Below are 15,665 nucleotides of genomic sequence, written 5' to 3'. Positions count from 1 at the left end.
CTTCATATTTAGACTAAAAGATAGTGCAAACTGAGAAATACCAGAATTTATTAGTACTATTACTAGTATAAATAATATAATGTGTCCTTATACAGTACAGTATACAGCTATCATTTACTATTTTTGCTGCAATGTAATGGGCTGCAAATTTTACATTATTATTATTATTATTATTATTATTATTATTATTATTATTATTATTATTATTATTATTATTATTATTATTGTTATTATTATTATTATTATTATTATGATTATGATTATGATTATGATTATGATTATTATTATTTTTATTATTATTATTATTATTATTATAACAAATGTTTGCAAACTCAAGGGCCCACCTGGACCCAGGGCCCCCGTCCGGGCTCCTCAGGCACCGTTGTTAATGCGGCCCTGATACAGTACTTAATGTAATGCTGAACTGTACAACTTCATACAGTAGTTCATAAACATGCTTATCCAATGGTAAACCTTTATTATTATTATTATTATTATTATTATTATTATTATTATTATTATTATTATTATTATTATTATTATTATTATTATTATTATTATTATTATTATTATTATTATTATTATTATTATTATTAGTATTATTATTATTATTATTATTATTATTAGTATTATTATTATTATTATTAGTAGTAGTAGTAGTAGTAGTAGTAGTAGTAGTAGTATTTATTACTAATGCTCTTTGTCCCTGATTATCGTTCTTGAATGTAATAAAAAAAATAATGTAATAAAAAATTGTCTTTGGTGAATTCGGGCTCGAGCTGATATATTAAAATTTGAAATTAGAAAATGCCTCCTTTAAAAAGATGAGTTATTCCAGGAAGATTAATAATTAGCGAAAGAAAACTATAATATTATACAGGGTAGTTACTAGTCCCCAGTAATGAAGGCGTGTGTGCTAATGGTTGTCGTTCTCTGTAGTTAAGATGAGCCCCGTTTTCTGTGGCTCCTCCATTCGTAAACAACTTGACCAAGAAGCAGGAAATAAAAACCCAGCTCGTCATCTGTGTGCTGTTCCTGTTACCTGGTTTACCTGAAATGAAAATTGCTACTTGTGTCCGGGTAGATCAACGATATTAAGAGGTGTTAGGCGGAGACAGGTGCAGAGTGAGGGTGCAGTAGCCGGATATGAAGAGGTTTTGGTTGGAGGAAGTGTGGCGGTGGTCGAGAAACACCAAGATGACAACTGGACCAATGAACTTGTACACCACACTCACCCTCCTCGTCCTCATACAGCTTGTGCCTTCAACCTTTGCTGTAGAGGAGTACAAGCCTTCAACCTTTGCTGTAGGACAGGTAAGGAATGAGTTAATTTTTGTCTGTGGAAGCTTAAGTTAATTTGGTGGTGTCATTTACAAGAAGATAACAATGCCAGGTGATCATCTCGGTAAATTTTTACTTTCAGATAAAAAAGGGAATCTTAGGAATTTTATTTTTGCAATTAATAGCAATCAATAGTTTAGATAATTCTATGACACTTATCTTCTATGACGTTTCCCTCACATAGGACCTAACCTACCCTAACCTCAGGGATGTTGATCTTCTCGGCATATATAGTACAGGCGATCCCCGGGTTACGAACGGGTTCCGTTCCTGAGGACGTTTGTACCAAAGACAACTTGCACCCAAGATAAATCGTACCCAAAAAAGTCAACTTGTACCCAAGACAACTCGGGTAAATTTGCACTTCCACCCCAAACTCTGTTAGAAAGTAAAAAATATATTTTCTAGTGTATTTGTGTGTGTTTAGACAGAATATGACCTTCATTTCCGTTGGAAATTGGCCGTTTTTTTATCGATTTTTTTCGTGGGACGTTTAAAAAAAAATAATAATCGCTAAGCGAATATAGAATACACCAAAACACACAAGAAAAACAAAAACCAAACCTAACCTAACTGACTTTCACCATATGATGGAATCCCCTATTTCTTACCTTATTGGTCTGGTTCTTGTTCGTCGTTGGTTTCTGGGATTCTTAAACAACGCCACATATGTTGGTCTCTGCGATATTTACATTCCGTCTTGCTCTTATACACTTTACTGAGGTTGGAAGAACACCATGCGATCGAAAAAATGCTATAGTTTCTTCGTTTTTTTTCCCAAAAACTCGCAATCAGCTCCATATAATTAAAGTGACACCCATCACAGACTTCCATGGTGGGAAATAAATTTGAATTTGGAAATATAAGAGACCCAAAATAAAAATCGATTTTGATTGGGCCAAAAATACCATGAATGAAACCACATCATTTTAATTGGTTGCAAAAAAAATGCTTTTGATTGGTCGTGTAACGTGTACGGGAACGCATGCGCGTGATGATTTATGAAGGAGACACGCAGTGTGAGAGGTGAGGTAGGCGATAATGGCGGAAGATTAATGGAAGAAAATAAAGAAAATTTTGGATATGCTATCTCCGTTATTATACAATTGCGATGGTAATGTAATAGATGAAAATGATCTTATAATTAGACGTCTTATTAGAATATGATAATAGATTAGTGGTAGGAATGTGTGGTGTGTAAATGCAAAAATACCATAACTTGTACCCAAGATAACTTGTACCCAACTCAAAAGATAATTCGTACCCAAGATTACTTACACCCAATTCAAGAGATAATTCATACCTACTAGTATATATACCATGCATTTTAGCTTTATCTATGATTACAAAAAAAAAAGATTTTGTAAATCTTGTAGGAAAGTGCAGTGAAATAGATAAATGTAATCCAGCGCTTTAAAATGGGGTATTATTGCATTTCTGCACTCAACATTCTTACCCCTAATCTATTATTATATTCTAATAAGACGTCTAATTATAAGATAATTTTCTTCTATTACATTACCGTCACAAATGTATACTAATAACGAGATAGCATATCCAAGATTTTCTCAATTTTCTTCCATTAATCTTCCGCCATTATCGCTTACCTCACCTCCCACACTGCGTGTCTCCTTAATAAATCAACATGAGCATGCGTTCCCGTACAATTCACGCGGCCAATCTAAAGCTTTTTTTTGCAACCAATTAAAATGATTTGTTTAATTCCCGGTATTTTTGGCCCAATCAAATTTGATTTTGATTTTGGGTCTCATATTTTGAAATTCAAATTCATTTCCGATATAACGAACTTGTTCTATGGAGTGGCTGATATGGTGACATCATCCAGAATGAAATGCAATAGTAATAAGGATATAAAAGAACAAAGAGTGAGAATATTGGCCAACGCATATACAATTAGTTATGTTACTGTATGTTAATGGTACTCTGGATAGATTTGTTTAAAAAGTCACTACCACACGGAAAAAAGACCAGTACGGGTAACTTAGCGACTTGATTATGTCACCCAATATTCCTGTGGTGTAATGGTCAGCATGCTCGCCTTGCAAATGAGCGGACCCAAGTTTGATCCCCGGGCAGGGTGAAACTGTGGGCAAGTTTCTTTACCTGGATGTTAATCGATTTGCAGATTGTATTATGGGGTAATGGTTAGCCAGTGCAGTTGGCGAGTTGTACAGTCTTCTCGGACTATTCCTTGACACTGGGTCATGCAGCTCATTAACTAAGGCTGTGGTTGTTGTGTTTGCGACAGCTTCTACACCTTAAACAAATTCACGCCTCGGTTAACGAACACAATTCGTTCCACAGAGTTGTTTGTTAACCGAGTGTATTATTTCAATGGCATATTAGGTAATTGGTTCCAGCTCACAGAAAAGTACAGTGCACTACATACAAAGTACAGTATGAAAAAAATACAGTAAAGTACACTTACTTTAAGGTGTGTATGTAGAATGTTGCTGGTTGATGATGGGAATTAGAAGTGGGGGGTGGAGGAGGAGAAGGGAGAAGAGAAGGAAGTGGTGGATGGAGGAGAATAACATGAGATCCACTAATCCACACACCACCACTACCGCAAACGTAAGAGAAACTTATAAAAACGGGCAACGTAACTAGTCATCTCAAATCAGGTAAAAAAATAGAGACCCATTAATCATCTATCCTACATCTACCTCAAATGCTTTCAAAGCATTTTAACCTTGGGCCACTGACAAATAAATTTATGTAACATTATCAGTTTTGTACTGTAAGAAACAGGACAACCACACAGACGAGCGCCCATGCACCCATGTGAATGACCGTTACAATGTTTATAATTCTTGTCAGGACTGGAGGGACACAGTTAAAGTCTCAAGAGGACAGAGGTAAGCCTATGTGGGTGCCATGTAGATAGCCCCGCCCATACCGTGTGCCAACCAATCAGTGTAACAATATAAGAACCTTTTGGAAAACCCTGCTCTGATTGGACACTGAAAATCTCTGTTCGAAAAAGCAAGAGGGCAGTGTTGGGGGGCAGACAGTTTGGCTGTGGAGGTGTTAGTTTGAGGTTCCTTGGTGGCCGGGCAACCGTCGATACTGGAGGCTCGGTAATGTGTACCTACGGTAATGTTTTCCTGTAATTTTGCGGGTGTACAGTGAGCTCCCTTTTTCCCCCCACAGTATCTAGTTAGAAGTAGGACGAACACAGGTGACTTCATTACACATCCTTGCTGAATAAACTTAAAAGGGCAGATATCTCTTTCGACTACCCTTCCTAACTAATACATTAATCTAAAACAAAGGACCCCCAGTAGTAGATGGATGGAGACCAGAATATATATCTTTAAAATCACGTGACCCCTTTAAGTAACTACAGTACCGCCCCGACTGAGTAAAGTAAGTAGACCACCAACCTTGTTATAGTACTGACCATCATTAAGGTTTATGGAATTCATTTCCCTAATCAAACTTGCTTCATGTTTTTGACCTGGCTTCACCACTCACAAGCCCGGCAGCATCAGTGTGCAAGGATTTTTATTTTGTTTTGTATAATGCATATTGGGATTCATGTAGATCCACAATGGAAATGTGGATAAGATAAATCTTGATAAAATCACACAGGGAAAAGGTAAACATTGGAGAACCTTAGCTTTCTTCTTTATTCAAGACATCTTCAGAGGCAACTGAATTACAAAGACTGAGAGAGAGCTTATGTACACAGGGTGACCTTACAAAACATGAGGTCAGGTCACAAAACATGACCCACTAATCCACACACCAACCACATAGCAAACATTAAAAGAGCTTATAAGAACAGGCGACATAACTAGTCATGTCAAGTTAGGTAAAAAATATGAGACCTACTAATCATCTATCCTACATCTACCTTAAGTGCTTTCAAAGCATTTTTAACCTTGAGCCACTAACAAATAAATTTGTGTAACTTATTATCAGTTTTGTACTGACCATCACTAAGGTTTAAAGGTCTCTTCCTTCGATCCTTCACCCTCGGTTTCCTTATTGTCGTCAACAAGGATCTGGCCTTATGCTGGATAACCATAAGGCTCACAGGAGCATTGCATTGATTCTGGTCCTCCATCCACATAGCCAGCATCTTTTCCACTTTTTCTATCACAGTGCTTCTAGTACGAGTTGTTTTAGTTGCATTGAGAGTTGTACCACTTCCAGCACTAACCTTAATCTTGTCATCGTTGGTCCGGATAGTACACACCGTTGTGAGGGTTAGACCAAGCACAGCGGCTATGTCCACAGCACATTCCCCTTTTTCAAATCGGATTAATACATCCATTTTTTTTCGTAGCAAGGGTAATGGTCTTATGTTGCCTCTTCACTACACTATCATCAGTAGCACTTGATGGGCACTTGGAAGCCATTTTGAATAGTTAGAGTATAGTTTTAGAGCAAAAGCACTTTAGCACGCATGAATGATGTGAAGTAGTAACAGAGACTGGTTTGGCGTCGCTTGGGGATGCTGTGACGTTACGCGAGGGAGGGCAGCGCGCTGAACTGAGAGAGCATAGCACCGCCAGACGAGAGAGGGGTGATGCGCCGTAAAAAGTAGTTTGTGACTACGCAAAACGACGTTGTACTGAAACACCGGGACGTTAAACGAATTTTTGGTCTCTAAAGTTAAGCGTCGTAGTACCGAAACAACATTAAGCGGGACGAAGTTAAGCAGGGATTTACTGTAACTGTGAAGGAAAAGGAGCTAAGTCCCATTACTGTACTGTTAAATTTGATTTGAAACCTTCCCAGAGTACTGTATTGATTTTAATATTTATATTCACAATTTGATTGCAAAAAAAATATTTTTATCTTGCTTTGATAATAATGTGAACTTGATAATAGTGTAGGACACAGAGAATTCAAAGGGATATTTAGGGTATACTGTATACTTGTATATGTATCCTCAATAATCACAGGACCCGATAATCGCTGATCTGGCTTCTCACTGTATCCTCAATTTCGATCATGTGTACAAATCACTGATTGATCTGGCTTATAGTGGAATTATCATGGGACAACGGCAGGTCTGTGAAAACCAGCGGTAGCAGCAACTGCCAAGAAATGTCAGCATGGCTCATGGCGTCAGCTTCCAGTGATAGCATTTGTTTCACCGCACTGTTTTAGTTGGTGTTTGAAGGTTTCCTGCTCTGTGCTTATTTTTGGTGCAATTTTTTAAACTTTTACTTACCCTCCACTGTGGCACCTGTGAAAAAGAAGATTGTTAAGGTTCCTGATGCAGCCAAGCGACGAAGACGTGTGTATTCTCTGGTTGAATGTTCCGATGTTCCCGACAAGGATAAGTACAGTATGCGCTTGGCAACACACCCACTGTGTGTTACCACTTCCTTCCACTCCATCTCTCTAATCACCCTCACCTTTTTGCTTTCTCACTCCATAATTTAAAATTTATGTAACAATGTGGAAGGAATACGACGTTGTTCATTGATACTTAACTCAACTTTGTGGGTAGACATCAGCTGTTCACTTGTGTCTGCCAGTGCTGCAGCCAGTGTTACCAAACAAACCGATTGACACATCATCTCCTCTTCACCTACCACAATGTTCCCCTCCACCACCAGCTCCATGATCATCATTCCAGTGATGGCTTTGCTTTAGCCAGAGCAGATCAATACGATATCCACTGCCGCCCACCCACTTCCCACCTTCCTCCTCCCTCCCACCCACTGCATCTCACCGACACTCTGCCTCTCTTTCATTCTACTTTGAACCATTCATGATAGAATATTGTACAGTATACTGTACATTGTTTATTTGTTATTCTTTTTGTTTTGTTTTACAGGAATTAGCCCACCCGGGCACAGGTCAAACGACCCACAACGGGGCCTGGGGGGCGAAAAAAAGAGAACAGAAAGAAATTAAAAATATAGAACAAAAAGGTTATATTGTGTTAATCTACACCACGAAGATGCTGGAAAATCAGCTTTTTAAAGTGAGACAGATTGTATAAGTACGGAAACACAGGGGAAGGCAGAGCATTCCACAGTTTGGCTGTGTGAGGAAAGAAGGAGGTACTATAACAGGTTATTCTCATGTGACCGAATCCACAGAGAAACGGTGGGCACCGCGGGCAGGACGTGTGTTACGAGCCCACGGCCTTGCCGGCGGTACACAGGATGCCAAATCCACCGAATATTCCCCGTTGAAGTACCTGTAAAAAAGAGAGAGTGAAGCAACATTGCGGCGAAGAGAAAGGGAAGAGAGATTGTCGACTAAAGGAGGAGAGTTAATAAGACGAAATGCCTTTGATTCCATCCTATCTAATAGTTGGACAGAAGAAGAGCCACCTCAGATATGAGAGCAGTACTCCAAATTAGGACGAATGAATCCCTAATATACTTGGAGCAACTGCTCAGGAGTGAAGTAGCTACGGCATCTGTACAGCATTCCCAACTTTCGGGAGGCAGCTTTAGCAATACTAAGGATGTGTGATTTCCAGGACATATTGGAGGAAATGGTGAGGCCTAACATATTTATTTCAGAATTTGGCAGGATGATAGCGTCCTGAAATGTAATTGGTGGGAGATCGTCTAATTTACAAAGTGTAATTGGTAAATACATGTATTGAGTTTTATTATTATTGAACTTAACCAAGTTTATACCTCCCCATTCAGAGGTGCTACACAGATCCGCATTGATAGAAGTAATGATATCAGTTCTAGAAACAGATCTAGTTTGAGAGTTGGGAGGAAGGGTAAAATGTGAAGAAGAATGAAGAGTAGAATCATCAGCGTAAGAATGGATAGAATTAGTTGTAGTGTGGAGTAAATCATTGATAAAAAGAAGGAAGAGAGTAGGTGAAAGAACAGAACCCTGTGTGACACCATTACTGGTAGAGAAAGAACGAGAGATCGAACCCTCGACAACAACTGCCATGGATCGGTTCTCAAGGAAGCTAGAGATGAGAAAACAAAGAGGGGGAGAGAAACCAAAAGAGGGAAGTTAAGATAGCAAAGACTTGTGCCATACCCTGTCAAATGCTTTGGAGATGTCGAGGGCCGCGACAAAAGTTTCCCCATAATCCCTAAGAGAGGATGGCCAAAGATGGGTGCAATAGGAGAGCAGATGACCAGTAGATCTCGCCTGGCAAAAGCCATACTGGTGATCCGACAAAAGAGAAAGGCTTTCAAGGTGACGGAGAAAATGGGAGTTTAAGATAGTTTCGAAAATCTTAGAGAGGGATGAAATTAGGGCAATGGGGCGATAGTTAGAGGGATTAGAATGGTCACCCTTCTTCGGGATGGGCTGAACCAAGGCATGCTTCCAAGAAGAAGGAAAAGTTTGGGTTTTGAGGCAGAGGCAAAAGAGGCGAGCAAGCACAGGGGCCAAGGCTTCAGAACACGAGGGGGTATTCTGTCTGGTCCATGCGCCTTACTCACATCCAACCTGGATAACACACCGGCAACCCTACGAGTGGAGATTATAGGAAAGTGCATAGGTTCAGTAGGAGCTGCAGGGGTATTCCCTTAAAACTTTTTGGGTTTAGGTAAAATGGACCCTGTGAGAAAGCATCCGTGAATTTTTCATGCTACAAGAGTGTGCAAAATAAACATATAAATACTATCTATATGCATATGTATAACAACATTTTGTATGCATAAGATTTTATAATAAATATGAAATAACAAATAAATAAACAAACATGAAATACAGGGATGTTCCCATTAGCAGGAACAATTGGTGCAGAGCACTTACGGGAATGAGAGATTTCCGGGTAATGAGATGACTCTCAAAGCCGGAAAAAAATCCCTCATCCCCGTAATTTTCTGGGTAACGGAAAAATGTTCTCGGAATTTCCAGAAAATGCGCCTGATTTTCATCTCTCAAGCCCGGAAAAAACTTTCCCATCCCCAGAATTTTCAGGGTATCTGGGAAATTTTCTCTGAATTTTCCAGAAAATGTGCACCTCAGAAAATCGTTCCCAAAGCCGGAATATTCTCGAAAATTCTAGCTATCGGAGAGTTCCGTGTTTGAGGGATTCCGGCTAACGGAGAGATTACTGTATTAACTCTGTATGGACATATTGTCCACACAGTGATATATAGTTAGTTGTGGTAGTGACAATGCAAAGACAATACCTCTAAAATGTCAGGATGTAAACAATCCCTGTACTGGACAGTTCCTAGTGAACATGTCTGGTACAGATAAACAGATAAGTATTTGTAATGTGTATACTGTAGGTACCTATATGTTTAATTATATCCTTTTGTATTAAATGAGGTAAAGTTAATAATAATACCAACAAATGTTTGATAATAGGTCCATAAAGTCATAGTTAGCTGTGGTAGTGAGCAACATGATAGCATATTGCATGTGACGTGGCTTTGCCAGTACAGTAGGCTATTAAATCTTCAAAATTTATTTTTCCAAAATATTCCTTCCTAATTATAAAGTGCATCTTATGACCTGGGAAATATTGTGCTCTGTACTGTCCTGTAGTGTTGACTCCTCTTGATCCCTGGCACACAGCCTCAGATTTATTTATTTTATTTTCCCTGGCAATCCGTGAGTTTCCGAGGGACACAAGCTTTAAAACCGCGAGCTTTACGGAAATACTATACCTACACATTTTTGGGTGTATATTTTGGTCAGTTGGGGGATGCATCTTTGGGGTCATAGGACTAAACTAATTTTTCCCCCTATGTTGTGTGTTTTGAAATGTACTGTTTTGCTTATCACGGAAGTTTTCTGGGACCTAACCCCTATGATTATCGAGGATACATGTACAATACAGGGGGCCCCCCTCAAATTCGCTGGGGTTAAGTTCTCAAAATGGCCGCGAATCGCCAAATCCGTGAATAACATTTTCTGACCAGGGGAGGGGGTACATTTTTACTTAGTGTACAAAAAAAATACTTTTCCCTTTATGTGTTTGCCTTTAGGACAATTATATATTTTACCTGTAGTAGTAGAGTGTGTGTGTGTGTGTCACAGACATATTTACAATACATGTAAAGGAAATTACTGTCTCTAAAATGAATGGCTCCCTGTCCCAGCCGCAAAAATGCCGGCAACTTTAAAACTACCCACAGACATTCTTGGGTACATCCAGGATGTCATCCGTGAATAACTGAGAACCGCGAAGTAAAAATCCATGAACTTGGGGGCACCCTGTACAGCTACTCCCCGACTTACGACCTGCCTCAGTCGCACCAAAATTTGGTCAAATTACATATTTTTGAGTCCCAAAGTCAGTACACAGACAAAATTTTCGTTTGTAATTCACTTTAAAATAGCTGGCAAGCTTAAAAGTGAGTGTTTTGTGGTGCTGAGAAGAAAAAGAGCCCATTTTAGATTTTCTATGTATTATTTAAGCATTTCCGACTTAAGACCATTTCGACTTACGACCTGGATGCCAGTCCCTAACCCCGTCATAAGTCAGGGAGGAGCTGTATTTAAGAACTGAAATTTCAAGCTAAATATCTGTGAATACTGTATTGTTTTGTAAATGTGTTCCTTGATCTTTAAACCAGAAATTTCCAGCATAAGGTACTGACAACTTTGGAAAGTAAATTGTTATAATTAGCAATTCATATTGGTCTGTTACATCTGAAAATATTATTTATTACTGTAATGAGTTATTTAATTTACCATAGTGTGGAAAGGCATCCTCAAAGTTTAAGCATATAGAGAAAAGTATACTGTACTGTAATACTATACACAAAAAAGAAACCTCTGTACTCATTTTAGTGTTTTGGTTTGGTTTCTTCTTCAGAAATGTAACCTTACAGCTCTACAGCCATGTTCCAGTAATGAGATGTGCGTGGAAGTGAGTGAAGGTAATGGTATTTGTCAATGCAAGACTCAGTTTATTCTGAATGAAGCAACTGGCAAGTGTGAAGAAAATAATTCACCAGTTGGTAAGTTATTAATACTGTACAATACAGTACAGTACTTGTTATTACTGTGTGATCACAGGGTTTGAAATTCCCAATAGCTAATGTACCTTTGCAGTCCATGGTTACTGACAGTCATTAGAATGTTGAAAGTTGCCTGTCCAGTGGCTTGGCTAGCTTTCAGCTGTCCCAGTACTGTTTACATTTCACATACAGTATTTTCTATATTGTAGAGTACTGTACTAACACTTTATTTACTATAACATTTGAAATATAAAATAAATAAAATTCTTCATTAAACCCTCAAGATCTTGGATTCCTTTGGAGAAGGCCAGGTTGAAAAATATTCACTGATGTAAGTCTACTTTTATGCCCAACACAATCACTTTCTTGTTGTGGAGGTCTTGCTGTCACCAAAAGCTTTTCAGCATATTTTATGGTTACTGAATTGCAGAGGCTGAGACTCTGCCCTGTTGGGTTGTTTTAGACCACCTACCACATGATATAGGATAGCCATGGGCAGGTGGATGTTTTGAGATGACCCAAATTTAATTTTAGCCGAGCTGCATGTTACATTTGATTTAGTGAATTAATTATACAGTCAACCCTCGCTTTACGCGGTCCCACCTTACCGGTTTCCACGTTTACGCGGTACTCTGCCGAAACCGGAATGCTCACTTTCTGCGGTGTGTGTACCCTTTTACGCGGAGAGCGGCGCGAGCAGGGTGCGCACAAGGTCGCCCAGTCATCAAAACATTACCGAGTTCTTCACCCGCCACCCACCACAGCCGGCCCAAGTCAGTGATAATGATAGTGAGGATATGGACTTATATGGACTTTGAGGGGTTTGACAAAGAGGCCCTGCAAGCCTCTGTGGTGGATAGTGATACAAGTGATACAGGTGAGGGCCAATAATCTGCCCTCTGCCTCGGAACCAACCCCCCATCTCCGTGTGCCCAGCCATCTTTTCTACTAATGTAAGTGTTAAAAAACTTAATATTATTGATATTTCTCTTAATTATTAATTGTGTGTGCATACCATCATAAAATTAAGAAGTTATTTTTACTACAACGTAGGTATTGTGTCTGAAAAAGTGGAGTTTGGGGGTCGGCTCGGTCTCTATTTCAATTAATCCCATATGTTATGTTGTTCACTTTACCCGTTTCTCACTTTACGCGGGCCGCCGTGGGTTGAATTAACCGCGCAAAGTGAGGGTTCACTGTATGTAAATTCTTCTGGGGTCTGTCAGCTAATCAATTTAGGTTGTGGTGGGTCAGTGAATGTATTATTAATACAGTAGTAGTGAATTTGGAAATTCTCCTGTATACACTTAAATGCAGTACTGTATACAATGAAATAATAGGCAGCTCCAAACCTGTTTTATCAAAAAGGACAAACAGTAGACTCAATCTCTGCTGAAAATGTACTCATTGGGTTAGGATGAGGTAGTTGGATTGTGGCCTTATAACTCAACATGGAGTATAGTGCAGTTCTAGTTTCAACATAGTTTCAGTGGTGCATTTGTTTTTTCAGTTAAAACTACAGTCAATTCATTGATATAATTGTTGCAAATACAGTAAAGTTATTAAATTTGTAATATTCCTTAGTTTTGAAGATGTAGTGGGCCATAAGTGAACTGTGGTGCTCAGTGGAAAAACCTTTATGTACTGTATTTAGAAACGATTGCTGCATTATAATATAAATATATCATACTGTACAGTACTTACTGTATTAAACTCACTTAACATGGTCCTGTACTTTCTAAGAATGCATCTCCAATGTTCGGTGAAGAGTTACTGTATAAAATCATAATAGTGTTTTAGAATGAAGTTTTTGGCAATACAGTATTCGTTTTCTTTTTCCTATAATATTGTCCTTAAATTCAACATATTCTTGAAGATTTTTTCTTCTATTCCTCAGAACCATCAAACAGCCATTTGGGTTTAGGCATAGGTCTGGGTATAATGATCTTCCTACTCCTGGCGGTGGTGGTCGTGACCTTGGTACACTGCAAGTTTGGTCTGTTTCCTGGCATGTGTGACCACCTCCCCCCTCTGCGACTCTTTGGCAGGAGAGGTCAAGACATCAGCATGGTGAATAATGAAGACGACGATGTCAATCCCATTGTATGAGAAGGATTTTTTGCCTGTATTGGAAGTTGTGGTGTCTATTCATAAGTTGGTGCAATTTGATTGACCCATGAATTAAGTCACTGAAGTATATGATGTTATGTTATACGTATTAAGAAATAATATGAAAAGGCACATCCTTGTGTAAACAAATTGCCTGACTTATGTTTTTTACTGGCTAATAATGGACATTTGAATGGTTGTGCTTGTTTTCATTTGTTTTTGTTTGTTTTTTCAAATTTATAGTACAGTATACATAATACAGGACTTTCTGTACTTAGTGATACATCTTAACAAGTACAGTTATCTTGTAATTATTTTTATTTTATTACCTTAAAAAAAGAAGATATATTGTTTTTTTTTTATCAGTGTTAAATAATGATCTATGAATATTGCTTAGTATAGTAGAATCTCAGAAAGTTTTTACCACAACTTTTAATGTCTCCACTTTCTGACAAATTTCGAAATTAGCTTTGGCATTGTGGTACAGTACAGTAATGTATCACAATGCTAACACATTGATGGCTTTTTGAATTGTAAATTGAAGAGGAAAAACTAAATAATTTTTTAATTCCATTATACAGCATAAATGTGGAGTACATTATATTAAGTTGATGTAAAATTTGAATGTAAGTAAGGAAGTTGTGTATAATGAATCACCTGTGCTTACCTGATTTTCATTTATTTTTCATGAATGCTGTACTTGTGTGTAGCACAATAGTAATTAGAGGTACTCCTTATCAGAAACTGTGATACTGTTTGATATATTTTCATATTGTAATTGCTGTGTCTTTGTTTTTTCAGTTTTTATTGAATTTCTAATATTTAGTGTCATCAATACATGTGAGTGCTTTTCTACGGTTTGCCATGACTTATGTTATGAAACAGAAACAGAACTCCGAATTTAGATCATTATAATGATGCATTCCATAATATACAGTACTGACTAATCTTGTTAGAAATCACAATTTGCAAATGAAAGTGTTTGTTTATAATACAGGTTGGACCTCACTAATCCGAGAAACTTGGGACCAGACCTGTTCCGGATTAGCGAAAATTCTGATCCATCGAAGCTGAGATTAAACAAATGCAAATTAATGCATAAAATTTACTATTGCTGGTACCAATACAACTTACATCAGTGTATATCTAGCCCAGGCTTACTGGACCTCTATGACAAAGTATTAGTGCTATGGCACAAGTTTACTGTACTGTGACACAGAAATAACTAGATAAGCAGAAAAAACACAGAGAAAATTGTATATTATAGGTTAGGAAACTAAAGACAGACAGATTCAAACACTGTCCTGAGCCATCGAAGCTGCCAGACTATCGGGTCCCAGATTAGCAGGGTCCAACCTGTACAGTACTGTACAGTACTTGGTCAAGGGAATATGCTGTATAAAATGATAGGAGTCAGGTTAATGAAATATGCAACTTATATATTTCATAAAATATTGCAGAATTCTGAACTATAAGGGTTTTCTTATGTAATTAGTACTTCCACTGAGCATCAGAGCAGGTATGACAGAAGCTCGATCCTATGAATCGAAATCAATTTGAATCAGTCATGGAGGCAAATATCTAAAAATATTTTTTGTATTGATTGCATTTTAGATTAATTTTAAAATTACAGTAAAAAGTCTCTTTAAATTTGACCTGCCATGTGTCATGAAAACATCAGAAGTCAGTTAAGTAAGACTCAGCATAAGACTACAGTACTAATGTTACACTTACCTTACCCACAGTGTACAGTATATTTTTGTATTATTTGTGCTTCTTGTTTTGCTTGTACATGTTTATGACTACTCTTGATAGCATTGCAAAATGTGCCTCATTTTGATGAAAACTGAAAATTATGGGCATGGCATAATGGTATATATATATATATATATATATATATATATATATATATATATATATATATATATATATATATATCGATAAAATCACACGGGAAAAGGGAAACAACGGAGCACCTAGCTTTCGTCTTTATTCAAGACATCTTCAGAGGTAACTGGATTACATGGACAGAGAGGCTTAAATATAGAGGGTGACCTTATTAAACATGAGGCCAGGTCATAATGATGTCATCCACTAATCCCCACACCAACACACATCATTATGACCTGACCTCATGTTTAATAAGGTCACCCTGTATATTTAAGCCTCTCTCTGTCCATGTAATCCAGTTACCTCTGAAGATGTCTTGAATAAAGACGAAAGCTAGGGTGCTCCGTTGTTTCCCTTTTCCCGTGTGATTTTATCAAGATTTATCTTATCCACGTTTTCATTGTGGATGTACATGATATATATATA

General features: G+C 37.9%; 1 protein-coding gene across 1 annotated transcript; it reads left to right on the top strand.

The window, feature by feature from the left end:
- Window positions 1–973: 973 nt before the first annotated feature.
- LOC121872641 lies at window positions 974–15,243 on the top strand. Its single transcript, XM_042375561.1, has 3 exons — window positions 974–1,314; window positions 11,096–11,240; window positions 13,138–15,243. The coding sequence occupies exons 1-3, from the start codon at window positions 1,147–1,149 to the stop codon at window positions 13,347–13,349; spliced, it is 525 nt and encodes a 174-aa protein (XP_042231495.1). The 5' UTR covers window positions 974–1,146; the 3' UTR covers window positions 13,350–15,243.
- Window positions 15,244–15,665: the final 422 nt, after the last annotated feature.

The sequence above is a fragment of the Homarus americanus genome, unplaced genomic scaffold (assembly GCF_018991925.1).
Source record: "Homarus americanus isolate GMGI-L3 unplaced genomic scaffold, GMGI_Hamer_2.0 scaffold39155, whole genome shotgun sequence".
In the NCBI taxonomy this organism is placed as follows: Eukaryota; Metazoa; Arthropoda; class Malacostraca; order Decapoda; family Nephropidae; genus Homarus; species Homarus americanus.
The sequence above is the reverse complement of the archived record's forward strand: the minus strand, read 5'-3'. Positions and strand labels throughout refer to the sequence as shown.

What these genes read in the sequence shown, in the direction of transcription:
- LOC121872641 (XM_042375561.1), top strand. Translation starts at nt 1,147, where the DNA reads ATGAAGAGGTTTTGGTTGGAGGAAGTGTGGCGGTGGTCGAGAAACACC. An exon ending in CAACCTTTGCTGTAGGACAG is followed by an intron (nt 1,315 to 11,095) that starts GTAAGGAATGAG and finishes TTTCTTCTTCAG; the next exon opens with AAATGTAACCTTACAGCTCT. An exon ending in AGAAAATAATTCACCAGTTG is followed by an intron (nt 11,241 to 13,137) that starts GTAAGTTATTAA and finishes TCTATTCCTCAG; the next exon opens with AACCATCAAACAGCCATTTG.